At 40.3% G+C, this 15,984-nt stretch overlaps 2 protein-coding genes across 7 annotated transcripts in view; both read left to right on the forward strand.

Moving 5' to 3' along the window:
• The first annotated feature begins 380 nt into the window (after positions 1-380).
• Positions 381-3,320, forward strand: LOC115036909 (tripartite motif-containing protein 60-like). 2 transcript variants are annotated; one of them, XM_029495313.1, is made up of 3 exons: positions 392-408; positions 1,147-1,225; positions 1,332-3,320. In XM_029495313.1, exon 3 carries the CDS (start codon positions 1,334-1,336, stop codon positions 3,164-3,166), a length of 1,833 nt encoding a protein of 610 aa, XP_029351173.1. In that variant the 5' UTR covers positions 392-408; positions 1,147-1,225; positions 1,332-1,333; the 3' UTR covers positions 3,167-3,320. The 2 variants fall into 2 exon arrangements, with proteins under 2 accessions (XP_029351172.1, XP_029351173.1); XM_029495312.1 differs by lacking the exon at positions 1,147-1,225 and having other exon boundaries at positions 381-408.
• A 1,499-nt stretch (positions 3,321-4,819) lies between these two features.
• Positions 4,820-15,984, forward strand: part of LOC115036714 (ELKS/Rab6-interacting/CAST family member 1-like) — a 99,643-nt gene continuing 88,478 nt past the window's right edge. For all 5 annotated transcript variants that reach the window (XR_003840423.1, XR_003840424.1, XM_029495021.1 and 2 more), the window contains exons 1-4: positions 4,820-4,918; positions 13,176-14,114; positions 14,716-14,793; positions 15,049-15,204. Coding sequence is in view for 3 of the 5 variants with exons in the window: in XM_029495021.1 (XP_029350881.1) it covers positions 13,611-14,114; positions 14,716-14,793; positions 15,049-15,204 (738 nt within the window). In the remaining 2 variants the exon portion in view is untranslated. The remainder of the gene's footprint in view (positions 4,919-13,175; positions 14,115-14,715; positions 14,794-15,048; positions 15,205-15,984) is intronic.

A 15,984-nucleotide genomic window follows, 5' to 3' on the forward strand; every position in this document is an offset into this window, starting at 1 on the left:
GAGCTGGTTAGCACGATTACTACACTAAACAAATAAAAACAAAAGGGTGAATAAAGGACCCTTAGTGAGCAAAGGAATTAAGTTTGATGCTGAACTTGAACAAGATTGTTTCTTTTTTCCTTGGCAAACTGCAAATTTGAATAAAATAGAGAGCCATTACAGTAAAGGGAAGTTTAGCTGTACATATCTGAAAAATATGTTGTCCACATTTATAAACCATTTCCTCTCATGATAAAACAAATAATCAGAAAAGGAATATATCTACAACAACAGTCTGAGGGGAGGGCGCATGGCTGTTTCAAGAGCATTTTCCAGGAAAAGGAGGGGAGGATTAGATCACATGGTATTCGAAGGAAATGAAACCACTAAAGGGAAATGTATTCACAGACAACACAGACGTCGTTCTAGGTAAAGTTCAACTGTTTTTTTAATCTTAGCAAATTACCAAGTTGTTTCTTGTTACCATGGTGGGTATCCTATTACCTTGATGAATATTCTGTTGAGTCGACCGTCTGTAAAGGAAAAATATTATACAAGTTAGGTCACCACAGTTTATGGTCACAAGCCTCGGGTTAAAATATTCTGTGTTTTACAGTGCAAGTCATTAAAAATGCATGCATTTCATCATAGATTTAGGTTTAAATATTTAAAAGGTTTATTTGAAATATTTATTTTTGAGGCAAGATGCTTGCCTTTCAGCTTAATTTTTTCTCAGTTTTAAGAATGGAAATGTTAACTCTTGCCTCATCATGTTACAAAATGTTTGTCTGACTATAATCATAGCAAATATGTAAATTTTTACTTCTATACATCTGTTTGTCTGTTATCATCAGAAGGATAACAGATCCCAATTGTTAACATTCTGCTTAGTCATGAATTTCTTCGAGTTGGCTTGAGCCATTAAGTTGGTGAATTTCCACAGGAACTTCTGTTTGCAATAAGGAACTAAGCCTTGAGGCATTAACTCTTTAACTCCAAGATGTTAATGTGTGTCAGGATGACATCTGAAGACACACCTCTTAATAATGATGACGATAATGGTTATGTCATTGTTTTTGCTGCAGATGTTTGTCTGTTGTGCAAAAGAATGACTTTAATGTGTGGAGATAATAATCTTATAAAAGGCCTTGTGTGGTTCACCACCAGAAAACGACTTTAAAAACCAGAAGTCTATCACTTGCCCCACCTCTGACACTGAGACACTTTCAGACATACTCCGTTTTCTGTGAGTGCTTACAGTGCTTAAACTCTTTAACCTTTTAGAGGCAGGTGAAATTGTGGTTAAGAGGAACTCAAAGTTGTGACAACATATAACTTCTTCTCTTATCTAGACATGGCCTCGGCCAGCATTCTTCCAGGTGAGGAACAGCTCCAGTGTTCAATCTGTCTGGATGCTTTCATTCAGCCTGTTACCACTCCATGTGGACACAACTACTGCCAGGCTTGTATCACAGGGTACTGGGACAGCAGTCACCCCATTCAGTGTCCCCTCTGCAAGAAGCAGTTCAGCAGGAGACCACAGCTTCAGGTCAACACAGAGTTCAGAGATATGGTGGAGTATTTCAGCAACATGAGGGTGAGGGCTGAAGATCAGATAGCTGCAAAACCAGGGGAGATCCCTTGTGACATCTGTCCTGATCTGAGGCTCAAAGCCCAGAAGACCTGCATGGTGTGTTTGGCCTCATACTGCCAGATTCACTTGGAGCCTCATCAGAGAGTTGCAACCCTCAAGAAGCATCAGCTGCTTGATCCTGTGTCAAACCTGGAGGACAGAGTGTGTAAGAAGCATGGCAAGCTGTTTGAGGTCTTCTGTCAAACTGACCAGATGTGTATTTGTTTCATGTGCTTGAAAGATGACCATGCGATGCATGAAGCTGTCCCGTTGGAACAAGTGCTCAGAGAGATGAAAGCTCAGCTGGAGGATGTGACCTCCGAAATGAGGATGATAGAAGACATTAAAACCAAGAGTATTAAGGAAATCAAAAGCTCAGCTGAGCAGAGGCAGCAAGAGTTTGAAAAAGAGATCGCTATCGTTGATGAGGTTTTTGCTTCCTTCATGGCATCTCTGCAAAGAAGCCAGGTCAAAGCTGTTGAGTTGATCCAGGAGAAGCAGAAAGAAACAGAGAAGCAGGCTGAAGCCCAAGTGTCTCAACTGGAACAAGAGGTTGATGAGTTGAGGAGGAGAAGATCCAAAATGGAGCAACTTTTGAGAACAGAAGATGACTTTCAGTTTGTGCAGAGCTGGCCATCCATCCACGTCTCTGCAGTGCACAAAGACCTCTTCCACCCTCTGTCTCCCTGGGTGTCTCCATTTCCACACGATGTCTCCTACAACAGTCAGCTGATTTATGTGGGAATGGTTCAAAAAGCAGTGGCTCAAATGGAAAAGAAACTTAGTAATGAGATGGAGATACTTTTTCATGACCTTAGTTTGTCTAATGGCTGTGAGGGCATTCAACAGCTTGCTGCAGCAGCCAAACCAATGACAGATGAGTTTATTAAAGAAGTCTGGAATCCACCTCAGGATAAGCTTATGATGCTCCAGCAGTGGGATGCAGTAGATGTGACTCTGGACCCTTACACAGCCAATGGTAGATTCACAGTTTCTCAGGATGGGAAGCAACTGATAAATCAGCAAGGGCGATTTCAGCAAGTTTTTAATGCTTTATTCTTCACTGGATATCAGGGTATCTCTTTTGCTTTTGGGAAAGATGGTTATTCTTCAGGAAGGTTCTACTATGAGGTTCAAGTCAGTGGGAGTCAAGGCTGGACCTTAGGAGTGGCCAAAGAGTCCTTCATGTATGAACGCGTCCCCAACATTGTTAAGGGAGGCTGGACACTCACTGGAGTTCATTTCGAGGGTGGCTTTGTTTCTCATTGTGTCAACTCTAGTTCTCTGTGCCTGAAGCAGAGTCCCAAAAAACTTGGTGTATTTGTCGATTATGAAAAGGGAGAAGTGTCCTTCTATGATGTAGATACCAGGACTCAGATTTACACTTACACAGAATGCACCTTCACTGAGACGATACCAGCAGGAAAAGCTATTCTCTATTCTCTGGCTGGCCGTTCCTGCAGTGACAGACAAAAGCTTTACCCTGTTTTTAGCATTTTAGGAAACAACCCTAATGATGTGCTTACAATCACTCCAGTAGGCTATCCAACTTAAGATACCACTAAAAGAAATGAATGTGTCACTTCAACGAAAGGTTTTTGTTTATTTTTCCACTTCATTCAATCAGTTGTATACAGTATGTTAACAATGGGACACATATGTTGATGGATTTCATAGTCCTAGTGTGGACTGGACAATATGGAAGAAGGAAAAATGACAACAAATAATGATTAAACGTCAACATTTTGTAGCGAACAGGCTGTTTCAACAGGAATTTGCAATACATATATCTGACCACAAGATGACACTTTTGTTGAACTAATGTCCTGGTGTGCTGCTCTCATGGCTTACAAGGATACGCCAAAGACCGAGTTCACTAAACATTAACCTTTTTTCATCTTATATAGTATAAGTATTATTGTGAGCAAATAATGTTTGTGAAAGACTTCAGTCAGGGTAAATATTTTGCTCAGTTCATGCCAGTACCTTTAACTTCCATGATTCCTTAACATTTTAAAACATTTCTCAGACACAAACCTTAGAACTAAGGGTTTTTTTATGTGTTATGCAAGTGATATGTTTAACCTCACTTAATAAAGCTACATTTCTTAAGAATTTGTGTCCAAGATTTGAGCATCTCATTTTCAAAACAAAACTCACAAACACCACCAGCAACAAAAACCTGTTGAGTTGAGTTGCTGATGGAGTTTGTGGAGACATTTCAGAAGAGAGCGCTGGTACACCACTCCTGATGTGTTTCTGTCAAGGGGAAGTTTAGCCAGCAAACTATTTATACCTCAGCTGTCTGACTGACTGGCGCCCAGGGAACTGGGACACTGTTTTTCTATGTGTGTGTGTGTGTGTGTGTGTGTGTGTGTGTGTGTGTGTGTGTGTGTGTGTGTGTGTTTTCACGTCTTTGCTTTGGGTCTTTAGATAATGCATAAATGTGAGACAGACTGACTGACAGCTTCCATCGTTGAATAATAAACAAACAAACTGGATATAAATAACTAATAAAGCAGCTCCACCTTGATAAACTGGTGGGTTTTGCTTTAATTAAAGAAATCAAAAGACTTTGACTCTAATATGTGAATGAACATTTCATTTCATCAGTTACATTTTTTGTTTTTTACTGTCCAGTTTCTAGGCATCTGTTTTTTCAATGACCATTTGGATTATATACAGCTGTGTACCTCTTTTCTAAATAGTGTCACATTCAGTCAACTCCACACATCCGATACCTTGTTGCTTTTCAGACAGATTCAAATAACTATTCACACAGAGTATATAATATGATATTATGCTTTGTTTTAAATTTAATGAAGCAAAAATATATAAATAGCGTACACTTTACTTGTTTATAAGTACTAATTATTTATATTCAGTATAAAAATAGTAAAATTACTAATTTTACATAATTGTACCTAAATACTTCATTAATACTATCTAATATAATAAACTATGATATCGAGACAGCTTTGAATTTCTCTAACACATAATGTTACCACGTAAGACGTAAGGTGAGGCCAATGTGAAGAGTTAGAGTTAAATATGAGAAATATTTTTCTTTTTTTTTTAAATCATGAAGGAAGGGAGGAAGGGGGTGTTGCGTACGTCTCGGGGGCGCGCTCCGGCGTGGTGACGTCACGGGAGCGCCCGGGCAGTGGGGAAGCCGCCAGTGGTGAAGCTGGCAGAGACGGAGAGGAGGGAAAGGAGGACAGCAGAGACGGAGAGGAGACGGAGAGGAGACGGACACCGACCCCCCCACCCCCCCTTCCCCTCGGCTGACCGTGGCGTCACTCTGAGGTTTGACAGCAGCAGGAAAGAAAGACTGGCCATTTTATGCTTTAATTCCTTCTGTGGGGAGGTGGAGGAGGTGGAGGCTCCTTTTTCTTTTTTTTACCTCTGAGTTTGTTTTAAACCGGGGCAGCAGCGTTAACATAGCTGCAGTGAGTAAGGCAACTTAGCCGGCAGTCTGAGTGTGTGTGTGTGTGCGCGCGCGCGCGTGTACACATGCATGATTTATACACGGGCCCAGGTGCGCGTGTGTGCATTTATAAATATGTGTGTGTTTGTGTGTGTGTAGTCATGTCGGCCACTTGTCGGCCCCCTCACATGTGTCGGGCTAACAGCAACATGAGCAATAACATGGAAATGTGATGGCCGCTCGGAGGTGCAGCAGTTCCAGGTCAGCTGTGAGACCAGAGAGCCGGACTACACATGTCCGCCGCAGGGGAGCACTACACGGGTTTTTATTTTATTTTATTTTATTTTATTTTTTTAGGGGGCCAGACTGTCATATTGATAACGTTTTTTTTTAGTTTTATTTTTGCGGGGCAGCAAACGACAGCACGATCCCCGCCGCTTTTGTTCGACAAACCCATTTTTCGTCGTGCAGCCGGAGGCTTTCAGGGAATAACCGGCTAATAACACTGTGTGTTGTCTGTGTGTGTCTAAATGCGATTATCGGTCTGTTCAGTGTGTTGCAGGCGGCAGATGAAGTGCTGCTGACAACCTGATAGTTTTCCATAATATCCCCCCACAGTAAAATCTCCTGTCGTGTCACATATGTCCTCAGAGACTTAAAGTAGGCTCAATAAATAAGTTTATGATACATCTCCGTCTCCACTGGGGCTTAAAGTTGTGTTGTGATATTTCTGACAGAGCTCCTCAGGCCGTGTGTTTGTGTTTTAAAACTTTTTATTTTTTTATTTTTCCAAGACAGAAATGTGTGCACGTTTTGTGAAACGCTGCCCTCGTCGTTGTTAAATCTGCCCAGGACTATGTCAGCCTTTGGTGATCGATCGGAGCAAACCTTGGATCCGATGAGAGCATGTTGATGAACTCTGCTGCTGTTTTGCAACGTACAACTGAGGGGCGGCTGGATCGCTGCTTTCCTCCGTGTGCCGCCCACAGCTCCATTTCTTTGCACCGCCCCTCCTCCGGGAGCACCGAGTCAGGGAACTGAGCGGCTTCCTTCCACCCAGATCAGTGTAAACACTGGACATTTTTAAATGGCCCCACTCTGCACACTTCAGCATGCTTTTGGGTACATTTTATTCCAGTTTCACTGCATCTCATCTGGTCTTATGACTAATTCAACAACGTATTTTCAACCTTGACCTGACCTGGTTGATTTTGCTTATCTGATTTATTTCCCTGAACTTTTGAGGACTAATGAATCTTACTGAGGCCTCTGACTCCTCAGTCTCCAGGCTCAACATCTAAGGTAAAAACTTTTGTCTTAATAACTCCAGACAGTACGAGGAACTTAGCCTAGATAGACCAAGACAGTAGCTCTTTTTGTTTAATTTATATACAATGTCGTATCATATCATAGATAAGTAGAGAGGTACGGAAATAGTTTCAGGGGATGTTTGGGTCACCTTCACAACTCGCTTCATCAGTTTTTAAAACCCCTCCTAGTTCTGTATGAGAACATTCCTCTTTGCCGGAGGAGCCTGAGGGAGTTACACTCACTTTTTCTTCCATTAACTACGACACACTCCTGAATTGGTTTTGTGCTTCCCTGCTTTCGTTTTAATTGTGGAATCTCAACGGTACATTTTCCATATTCGTTATGTTGGCAGCAGCAGCCAAGATTAGATAAGTGTTTGGTGTGTAATTCCATGTCCGTGGCATCCGTGTTTTTGGTGTGCGTGTGAGTGAACGCCTGATTATGTGTGTGTTTTGTTTGCCCAGCCTGCATCTTGGATTAATTTCCTGTGGTACACAATAGACTGGAGCTGATGCTATCTGTCTCTTATCGGTGCTGTGCTCTCTGGTGTCAGAACCATATTATATATATTATCGCAGATATGACCCATGACACTGTCACTGGTGAGCCAAAGTCTGTATCGTACCCAGACATCTTATGCATGACACATTATTCCCTGTCACATACTGCTAATATTTTTGTAATTGGGCTGCTGAGTTAATTGAGAAAAAAAAAAAACAACAACAATGCTTTTCCAATATGCTGTGCAGGATGAGTTTTTTTGGTTTACTCAATAGATTTTGACATACATCCATACTGTTACACACCATTATACAACCATTCACACTCGTTCCTATGGGCAGTTTAAACCTTACCTAACTGTTCCTTTCTTTGGACTGTGGTACCTGGAGAGTACGTCACACAGAAAGGAACCAGCAGGGTATAAATCCTGAAACTTCTTGCTGTGAAGTAACAGTGCCAATATTGCATCTTTATGTGGTACAAATTTGGACTCTTCTTAATTTCAGATGATAACAAACAAGAAATAAATTATTTAATATTTCATTACAATGCCATCACAATTTTATCACAACACTTAGCAAAGATGAAATGAGTTTGAGTATTTGTCCTGTCCTAACCATGATGAAAGTAATACTACTATGCTGAGATAATTCATCCAACCTTTGCACTCTTTAGACAAATAGCAGTCAGAGTTAATGCTATCATTGTCCTGATAAAACGGCTGAAAAAATGTTGAATCTAGATGAACGACGGGTCATCACTTTAGATCTTCAGACAGATTATACAGAACAAGTTGAACTCTTGCCATCAGTGGAGTTGTCAAGTTGGCTGACTTTTAGTAAGATTTGAAACCCCATAAAACACCACCACCAGTCATTTCCAGCTACATCATATCACAATGAACCTGACTGAAGTGGAAAGTAATGGGGAATAATAATATTCAAGATGAACGCAATGCGTTTTTATGAACCCCAACCCTCGGGCGAGACAAACTTTGTCAAATTCAGCTCCCACACTGAAACACCATCTGGATAAGTTTAGGTTGAGTGGTGTGTTGCTTTGTACTGTGTGATAGACGGATGTGGGGCTGTCACATAAATAGAACATGCTGAACACCTTCAGGAATGCTGATGGAGAAAGGGAGACGCTGCAAGAGGAACCGAGAGCATCAGGGAGATGAGGGAAAGGATGGTTTAGAGGCAGGAGAAAGGGTGATGGAGAGAGGAAAAAAGATCAAATAACTGTCTCCTACATTGACTAACTACTACTTTTCATAATAATACCTTTGATGAAATACTAACCCTGCTGTCATCTCTGCTTTGCTTTATCATAAGCTTTAGAGTAACATTGCTTAAGGTTGTAAACTTAGAGCTACTGTAATCAAGAGTTTTTGCATTAACAGTGGATTATGTGACTTCTTGTATGTAAAAGCAATTAGCTTGTGGGGGCATGTTTTATACACAGTTAATCATCACTCAGTCTTCATTTCCCCTCAGCTTTAATGAGCTTTATAATGTCTTTCTGCTCATCTGTTTTTCTGGGCAGCAACTTCACTGTTTTGGGTCATTCTGGGCCTCGTCTTTGGCTACAGCAGGCTGCTGCTTACTTAAAAAAAAAAAAAAAAAGAAAGGCTAAAAAAACCCCACAGTAGGTTACATGTCCAGCACCAAACAACCGACAGACAAAGTTGCCGACTAAATAGTGAACAAAATGAAACATAAGCAGCCGCAGGTAGATACCTTCCTCAGGGGTTTCAAGAGGCCAGAAACAAAGCAGAAACAGGACTTAATATTGGATGTAAATTCATCAGGTGGACAGATCCATCACTCCAAAATGAATACTATATGTATGTATATATGTATCTGTATGTGTTTGTACAAGAAGCACTCATCTCATTTTCTACCCCTTATCTGTCAAGAATAAGTAGAAATTTAAAGAAGCTTGCCATATTTAAGTATATTAACTTTAATTATATTAATTATATTAAGTTAATATAAGTTAAGGGGTCTTCACAGCTTTTTTTCTGCTGCTTTTACAGTTTTATTTAGTTAGAGTTTTATCCCAAGCTATGCTGTGTGACTGACAAAATTTGAAGTGTGTCCTCTGCTGCGCCAGCACATACTGGATATTTACACAAGTACAAGTACTTGGCATTCAGCTGTAGAGACTTTCTTGGTAGCCTAGTGTGATATTCTAGGATTTTGAGGCCCAAGACAACACTGTGTGTTATGGAGGGAGTGTGTGGAAGGAAGATGAGGCATACAGCCTGGCTGTGGGAACGGCGCAGGCAGGCAGAGGATGAAATACAGGGCGTTGTATGCACTGGTGTTTCCTGTAGAGTGCTTTATGGACATAAAGGCAATGAGGTTATTCTGGTTCTCAAGTTCACTCCTAGGCTTTTTCAGGAATGGTTTTAATAGCTATTGTGGCTTTAACCGTGTATATTGTGGTTGGATATCTACATCACAGTCTATGATAAAAGGCAGCTTCATGATTACAGTTGTAAGTTAATTGCACTGGCTCCACAACAGTTGGCATTTTCAGGTAGCAAAATTAGCAAAATTTATGAGTAAATATAAATAAATAAATAAATGGGCACATAGCTTCTGATCAAGAGATGTTGTGGGCCGACCCTATCTACTTGTAAGACTGTAAGGCTCCCTGAGCAAGGATCACATCTCTCTGAATCTACTCTGTTCAGTGAGGTGCAGAGGGCTGAACCAGCAGTATGTTACTCAGACAGTATGAAAGACAAAATAAGAGGGGTGGCATTTTATCAGTAAATAAAGGCAAATCTTTAACCTGTTGATTTAGTCAGCTTTAATAAAACCAGGATAACCCTAACAGCAGCTTGGAAGTGACTTCAGGTTAACATGTAGTTTTATGTTTCTCACTATGTAAGAGTTGTTAAATATGTAAATGAGAACAGTTTCCGTGAACTGCTATGAACTTTCAGTGAAGAGGTGTCTAACAGCTGTTTCCTACGGCAGCACCACATTTTTTTTTTTTACAGCTGTGTGGAAGGGCAAATGGGATCCTAAGTCAGTAGTCAAATGAGTTTTGGCAGTCATATGCTGGTGTTTGTTGGATCTTATGATGCCAGCTGAGTCATAGGTGTGTTTTTGTGTTCTTTATCTTTTTTTTGGCCAATGCTTTCTCCTTTCATAACACTCCATAGAAGTTTAAAGAAGTAGAAAGTGAAGCGTCATTAAAAAGTCAGTGGTTAGTTCATGTGAAATTATAAGATTGCAGCTGTTATCTACATCTGACAAAGTGTGGTTTGTAGTCACTCACCCTAGGTCCTCCTAGAGTCTAAAATCAGCACAAACACACTCTCAACCCGTGAGGCTCCCTGGTTGTTTAGTGATGTTACCCTTGGACTTGAACCGTAAAAATCAACATGGTATGTGTTGTTTCCATAAGGTTCTCAAGCCGAGAAAAATATAAAGAATAGTTTGCATCTCTAGCCATCTAGTGTGATTGATGGATAATCTGTCAATGTATCTGGATTGTTGCACTATGCATTCTGGGATAGGCCTCAGCTCCCCGTACGTCTTAACAGGTTGAACCTTTCAGCAATTGATATGTCTGTGTTTTCTGCATGTAACACATATCTTAAGTGGATACTGTAAATATGCTGTTTGTGTTTTACCAAACCTATAATGAAATGTCCCATCGCTATTTCAGACTAAAGTATGATCCATGGAAAAAAAAGCAGCTGACCAAAGAGGCCTTTGAGCGAGGCCTTTGAGCAAGGCCCCTCCACTCACTCTTTGCACAACGTCCAGTATAGCAATAGAGGGAGGTCATGATCAAAAAAGACCTCAACATGTGTCTGATAAATGCTTAAATAGAGGTTACAGGAAGAGTGTAGACATCATGTAAATTGTTATCTATAGGTCAGCAAGTCCAGAGTGGAGAAGGAAGAAAGCCCAGTGCAAATTCATATTAACCTTAAATGAAGCATTACATGTGTGTGTATATGTGTGTGTTGTTACATGACCAATCACAAACATTGAGCTGACGTGCTCATCTGTGTGCGTCTGTAAATGTTTTGACACCTGTATGCAGATTGATATGTCGGTGTGTGTATCTGTCTCTCGTTTCGCTGATGCTGTAGACCTGCACAGTCTTTGTCTTATTGTGCACGTGTTTGTGTAGGTGCATATACCGTGTGTTAGTGTGTAGCTGTGTAGTTGCGTGCTCGAGGCAAGGTTCTGGCCTGTTTTTGTCCAGGTGTGTGCTTAAGGCCCAAGGGGAGACAGAGCAGATGGTCCCTCTTTGCTTTTGAGTGTGTCTATGTGTGTGTGTTGTAGCTGTAGATGACTGGCTGTCAGTAAGATCTCTCTGGCCAAAGATCTGTGCTTGGCAAAACATCAGTTTAAAAGATAGACGACTGCAGGGCTGTTAAAGGTCGGAGACAGGTCGACATTCAGGTGGAATAAAAGGAGTAAACTGAAGGGCTGCACTGTAAATCAGTCTTAAACAGACATTTTCAAGATGTTGAATGTTGAGACCTATTTCAGAATCTATTCAACATTAGATGTGTGTCTGTTAGAACTAGATTTAAAATCTGCTATTTTTCCTGAAACCAGACTCCTTATCCTCCATTTAGAAATAATTTTGATAAGAAATAAAGTCTGAAGCATTTTCAAGGTCAGAGCACCAGTATGAACAATAAGTAATAGACTTAAAATATATCTGCACTTTAAGATTAACATGTGTTTTAATGAAGACATTTATGTAAATTATAGTTTTCATTCTCATTTGTGCTGACTACGTGATGATTAATGAGTATTTTTCACCAGCTGTCGATTTTAAATAGCTATAAACATACATATACAGTGTTTGATACAAACGATAATGAGTCCAGGGCTAATAATCCTTTCATTGTATTTACCCAAAGTCTGTAAATTCTTTGTTAACAACTATTCACAAACCCTTTTCTGAAGTCTGAAACTTATTTAGCTCCTTTCAAACAATGCTGGTGGGTAGTTCAAGGGCCCTGGGGGATTAGAGCTTTTGACTCAGAAAGCTGGAAATCTAAGCAGCCTCTGAGGTGCTCATCAGCAACACATCTGAATCAGTGCTCATGAATGATTTTCATTTTGTGCAAAAGGCAGCCAAATGTTCTAAAATGTTTGCACCAGTGAAGACACCGACAGGTGTGACAGGAATTTTTTCAAGATTTTCACAGCTTGGTTAATGACAAGGCTTGACTTATTTAGGTTTAAAGTTTCTGTAATTTATTTCATCCAGCACAGATAGGCTATTACCAGGCTATGAAAACATGTGAAAGCAGCATTTCATGTTTTTTTAAGCTTTATTTGATAAGTAGAATTACAGTTTACATATTTGGCATCTGGTGTACCCGATCCTCTCTATCCAGCATGACTCATATTTTGAATGAGAACAGAACAGATGGGTGGTTATTTATTATCTTTTTTTAACTTTATATTTTACTCCCACAGTATTATTATAGAATGTAAACTGGCAAAAAATCTGGTTCAATTGACTGAATAAAAAACTGAGCAAAATATCTTTCTATTCTATTTTTAATACATTAAATGTACTCAGGCAGAAAACTGTGAACTTGCGTAGATATGAAATCAGCTGATTAAATATCACCGGCCATCATGCAGTTTATCATAACTGCAGGACAATGACTCTCAGTTTGAATCTTCTGCCAGAGGTGTCTGGAGTGTGATCTAAAGAAGCAGGTTTTATGGAGGGACAAAGCAGCCTGTGTGATCATATGAACCGACCCATTGGATGATGATTCTGCCTGTGGCACCAATATTTTACAGTGTGATTGTTAGTCAGGCCAGTGTGATGGAAAAAGAGTTGTGACCCTTTGTGTTCATAACCAAAGGATATGATATTATACTTCAGTTTGCCGCCTGTTTTCTGAGTAAAGCTGAAGTTTTTTTCCTATGTGCGCAGTCTGCAGGCATTACAAAGCAAGGTTCCATTATTTTCATTGTCAATAATGCATGGTACGAAGATGTACCTAATTTAAATCTGTACTTTGAAAGAAAAGTCAAAACACTCAAAAAGTGAGGAAATCTTTTTGCTATGGTTGGCAAATTTACTTCATACATGAGTTATTTCTTGAAAATCTCTGCGTTGAATGATTGACTCATTGTCTATTCCTGTTGTTTTAACAGTAGTGTGCAAATGCTATAATCATTAATTAGACAAGCTTATTACTCAACATTAGATAAATCAATATCATAACAATATTTGTATAGTCCTTTGTACTTTAGGTGCAGTATCCCTTTTCCACTAATCACTAAATCTGTCTGTTTCTCCTTTTCTTTCTAGGTAATCCCATCACAGCAGGCCCTGTGGATTAGCTGGCCACCTTTATCAAAAGGAGAGCCCTATTGGTTGTTGTTTTCCAACAAAGCCCATGGATTACAGTGAGGGTGTTGGAGAGGTCCTGATCACAGCTATGTCAACACTGCATCAAGATACTACCAGACAAGAAGCTCTACAGTAGAAGGGAGTTTGTGTTTTCAGCTGTTAGATTTAGTGATTCAGATTTCATTTTTCTGAACTTCCATCTAATATTTTTTTTCTTTTTGGGCTATTTTGAGCATGTTGTAAGTGCAGAGGCCCTTAAGCCAGTTTTTCTCGAGTGTGTACTTATAGCACCAGTTGACTTTTTAGCCTCATCTCACACTTTTGATTGAGTTCATCTATTCGTTTGACCCAGACACTTACATCTCTTGAATATTGCCCCCTTATTGACTAACCATGTACGGTAGCTCACGTTCCATCTCAAAGCTTGATGTTGTTGGATCCAATGGAAATGGGTCAGTGTCTGGGAGCCCTGGTCGCTCACCACGCCTCCCTCGCTCCCCACGCTTGGGACACCGGAGAAATAGCAGCAGCAGCTCTACTGGCGGGCTGACTGGCTCTAGTAAAACCCTGTCCATGGAGAATATTCAGTCCCTTAATGCAGCCTATGCCACAGGTGGTCCCATGTACTTCACTGACACAGCTGAAGATCCGGTTGGCATTGGGAGTCTGGGCAGTGGGCTGAATCCCTCATTGCCCAAAAGCACAATGACCTTGGGAAAGGCTGGGGCCAGGGTTCCCTATGGGGTGAGGGCAGCCGTTATGGGGAGCAGTCCAAATATAAACACTGGAGGAGGGGGAGGTGGTGGAGCAGTCATGCCCAGTGATGCCATTGTGTTTGGAGGGGACATACAAAATCAGCCTCCCCAGGCATCGACCGTGCCCCACTCCATGAGACAGGTGAGATGCTATCTTGTTTTCTTCTTCTATTGCTGAAATCTCATAAGCTCATCTCTCCCAGAAATGTCTTTGGCCATTTCTTTCCAATGAGACCTTAAACTCTCTTAACCTAGTTTCCTTTAAAAAACCTATAAAATACATTTTATTGATTTGACATTTTGAAACCTTTTATGCATTTGCACCGCAAGAAACTACTCTAGATGCACAAGTGCACACTCTTCTCATTGTTTAAAAATGCATCTAAACTATTTTTAATTTTGTTTATCCACTGCTGCTCTGATGTCAGAATGAATTAAACATTTATATGGGGAGTACCATTTAATAATAACACCTTGTATAAAGTTATAAAGCTGTGTGCAGTTTGTGTGCATATTTGTTTTAGTCACAATAACATTTTTGAAAGTGCTTCACAATCAAAATTTGAGTGTTTTCTAAATTAATTAATTTTCTCATATGTTTATGTGGCTTTTCTGTAGAGGAAGTAGTTTGCTTACAGTCATAATGTCCTGTATTCTTCAATGTGACGTTTGTAGAATTTCATGTTTATATTGGTCGTGTGTGTGTGTGTGTGTGCGCGTGCGTGCGTGCGTGCGTGTTACAGGTTAGAGATGGGGCTATGTCTGACCTACAGACACAACTAAGAGAGGTGTTGCGAGAGAACGAACTACTACGCAGGGAGGTAAGAACCCTCACACACACACACACAGAATGTAATACATTTCATTTCAATTGCACAATTTCTTTGCTTTCAAATTCTGACCTCCCGAAGTTAAGATTAAGTAAACAGCTATGTGGAAAACTAAGACCAAGTGAATGTAGTGAGTAATACATGAAAATATTACAATGTAAATACATATGTAAACTTGACCAGGGAATATGAAACGTGAGGGAGCATTAACATAATAAAACTAAGCTGGATTGTGATTTCTTCTAGCTGGAGGGTAAAGAGTCCAAGCTGAGCTCTTCTATGAACTCTATTAAGACATTTTGGAGTCCAGAGCTGAAGAAGGAGCGAGCACTCAGGAAGGATGAAGCCACAAAGATGGCTGTCTGGAAGGAACAGTACAGAGTGGTACAGGAGGAAACACAGGTAAGAAAAAGATATTTATATGTTTCAGTGCAACAGTGAATATATCTCTGGGCTGTCCCTTCTCATTGCTCAGACTCAAAGTCAAAATGAGTGTGAACAGAGATGAAGGGAGCCATGTGTCAGTTATAACATCATGCTCAATATTAATTTCATTTTGCCATCAATTCAGTTGATTTCTTCCAGACTGAAAAAAGGTATTTCATATAATTTGAAAAAGAAAGACAAGAACCTATAGTCCAAATCGTGTGGGTGTCAGTTCTGTCTTGTAGTAGAGTAATAATGTAAAATGTTATGGAATAGAACAAAGGAGGACATATCCTGATATTTATGGACCCTTCTGGTGGATTTGTCTTGCTGCTGTAAGGCAGCCTTGAAGACAGATGAAGTGTGCTGCCTGGTTGGGGACTCCCAGCTGTCTTTTGGTTCAGAAGCCATCTGGATGAGACTGAGACACAGCTACTCTGGCAGGAGGCTGGAATATTATGCAAGACATGCACACACACACTTGCTGTCACTCGCTACTTCGCAGTTTCTCATTTCACACGCTGTCATTGTGAAACCAGTGTAGCCAAATGCTCAGTACTTGCTGCCTTTTAATTCTAATTGAAGAAAGTATCACATTTACATTTTGGCCATTAGCACATGCTCTTAGCTTTGCTGATATATGTGTTTCTGTGAGTGTATTTAAGGATTTCAGGTTGATAAATTATATCATTTGCAGGACATTGCTCTCCAAGAAGATTTACAGCTAGTTCAAAGTGTGCAAAGTGACACTCAGTT

Source organism: Echeneis naucrates, chromosome 23, assembly GCF_900963305.1.
Source record: "Echeneis naucrates chromosome 23, fEcheNa1.1, whole genome shotgun sequence".
Lineage (NCBI taxonomy): Eukaryota > Metazoa > Chordata > Actinopteri > Carangiformes > Echeneidae > Echeneis > Echeneis naucrates.